The 2,266-nt window shown below is 46.4% G+C and overlaps 1 protein-coding gene across 2 annotated transcripts in view; it reads right to left on the reverse strand.

Annotated features, from left to right (window-relative positions):
• The window catches only part of DHX30 (DEAH (Asp-Glu-Ala-His) box helicase 30), a 70,330-nt gene that overhangs the window by 54,295 nt on the left and 13,769 nt on the right, over positions 1-2,266 (reverse strand). For both annotated transcript variants that reach the window (XM_011981019.1, XM_011981021.1), the window contains one exon: positions 1,293-1,347. In XM_011981019.1, coding sequence (XP_011836409.1) covers positions 1,293-1,320 — 28 coding nt within the window. In that variant the 5' untranslated portion in view covers positions 1,321-1,347. The remainder of the gene's footprint in view (positions 1-1,292; positions 1,348-2,266) is intronic.

Consider the following 2,266-nt stretch of genomic DNA (forward strand, 5'->3'; position numbering starts at 1 on the left):
GGCTCACTGCAACCTCTGTCTCCCGGGTTCAAGCTGTTCTCCTGCCTCAGCCTCCCGAGTAGCTGGGACTACAGGCGCACACTGCCACAGCTGGATAATTGTTTGTATTTTAGTAGAGATGGGGTTTCACCTAGTTGCCCAGGCTGGTCTCAAACTCCTGAGCTCAGGCAATCCGCCCACCTTGGCCTCCCAAAGTGCTGGGATTACAGGTGTGAATCACCACACCCAGCCGATATTGTTTAAATTGTGTGGCACCTCCCCAACTCTCTCTCTGGATCCTGATTTTTGCCATGTGACATGCCTGTTCCCGCTTCACCTTCTACCCCTGAGTAAAAGCTTCCTGAGTCCTCCCCAGAAGTCAAGCAGATGCCAGCAGCATGCCTCCTATACACCCTGCAGAAATGTGAGCCAATTAAACCTCTTTTCTTATAAATTACCCAGTCTCAGGTATTTTTTCCTACCAATGCAAGAATAGCCTAATACAGATTCAATCCACTTCCACCAGTGTTTACTGAGGTCTACTATGTGCGAAATGCTGGCCAGATGCTAGGCATGATAAAAGAGCACAACAGGCCCTGGCTGCAGGGAGCTTCCAATCTAGTGACACAATGATTAACTCAGAACAGACTAATCATGAGAACTAACAGGTATGGTACTGAGGAAGGTTGGAGAAAGACTGCATTTGGTCAACATCTTCATGAAGGAGATGGTATAAAATACTAGCCTAGAAAAATAGGATTTTAGAGGCCAGGCACGGTGGCTCACGCCTGTAATCCCACAACTTTGGGAGGCCGAGGTGGGTGGATCACTTGAGGTCAACAGTTCAAGACCAGCCTGGCCAACATGGTGAAACCCCGTCTCAACTAAAAATGAAAAAGAATTAGCTGAGCTTGGTGGCTGGTGCCTGTAATCCCAGCTACTATGGAGACTGAGGCAGGAAAATTGCTTCAACCCAGGAGGGTGGAGGTTGCATTGAGCAGAGATCGCGCCACTGCACTCCAGCCTGGGAGACAGAGACTCCAACTCAAAAAAAAAAAAATAGGATTTTAACAAGCAGGGAGAACGCAGAGGAGGGCACTGGGAGGAAGCATAGCAAATATACACAAAGGCCAGGGCAAGAGTTGGCACAGATTATAAGCACCATGCAAGAGGAAGGCTATAGGAAAGGACTTTGGAAAACCACCCAAAGAAACGTGCAAGAACGACACACTGGGGAGAGACTTTCACAGTCCTCAGAGCTGCCCATCCCAATAAGGAAGGGCATGAGGTTGCAAGCACAGTTGCAGTCTTACCTTTTCTGAATGAGTCCAGGCTGAACATTTCTGGCCAGGAGGGAAAGCTGGAATCCTGAGAACAAGGAGGGCCAAGAGGCAATAGTTAATATTCCTGGTCCAGCAACCCACAAAGAAGACTTCAGTAACATGGAGAGCACTGTCCAGAAATTGAAAAAAAAGAAACTCTTCACTAATGAGCACCAACTGCTGCTCCCCAGTCGTGAGGACTGGAAGGCCGGCTCCACTCCAGAGTAATTGTCTTTGCTTCTGAAAACTCCCCACATCCTGTTAAACAGAGGGGGATGCATTTCATCATGAGAAACATGTAGTTCTACCTAGTTCATCACAATACTTGCAGGTTTCCTTCCCAGTTCATCATAATACTTGCAGGTTTCCTTCCCAGTTCATCATAAGACCTGCAAGTTTCCTTGGGACTTCCAGGAATAAACTAAATTCTACATGGACCCCTTCTATCACGTGGCATCAGGAAATAGGACTGATGACTGCCTTATGGGCAAATGGCTTACTGGGCTTTCATAAAACCTAGTCAAGCCCCTAAAAATAAGATTTGACTGACAGTATCAAAGAATAACTGTACAGTGATTCAGAATAAAAAGCTTTTCCTCACAGAGTCTCTATGAAATAACAAATATTAAGTTAAAGCACAACTATTAGCCAAAAGTTTTGGTGCATTTTGCTTATTAGCATATTTAACTGAGGACTATACTTAGAGATGACAAGAAAAAAAGCAACACCTCTGGTTTAACAATTTTGTTTTTAAAAATACTCAAACTCGGCTGGGCGTGGTGGCTCAAGCCTGTAATCCCAGCACTTTGGGAGGCCGAAACGGGTAGATCACAAGGTCAGGAGATCGAGACCATCCTGGCTAACACGGTGAAACCCCGTCTTTACTAAAAAAATACAAAAAAATAGCCGGGCGAGGTGGTGGGCGCCTGTAGTCCCAGCTACTCGGGAGGCTGAGGCAGGAGAAT

Source organism: Mandrillus leucophaeus, unplaced genomic scaffold (genome assembly GCF_000951045.1).
Source record: "Mandrillus leucophaeus isolate KB7577 unplaced genomic scaffold, Mleu.le_1.0 Scaffold22, whole genome shotgun sequence".
Classification (NCBI taxonomy): Eukaryota; Metazoa; Chordata; class Mammalia; order Primates; family Cercopithecidae; genus Mandrillus; species Mandrillus leucophaeus.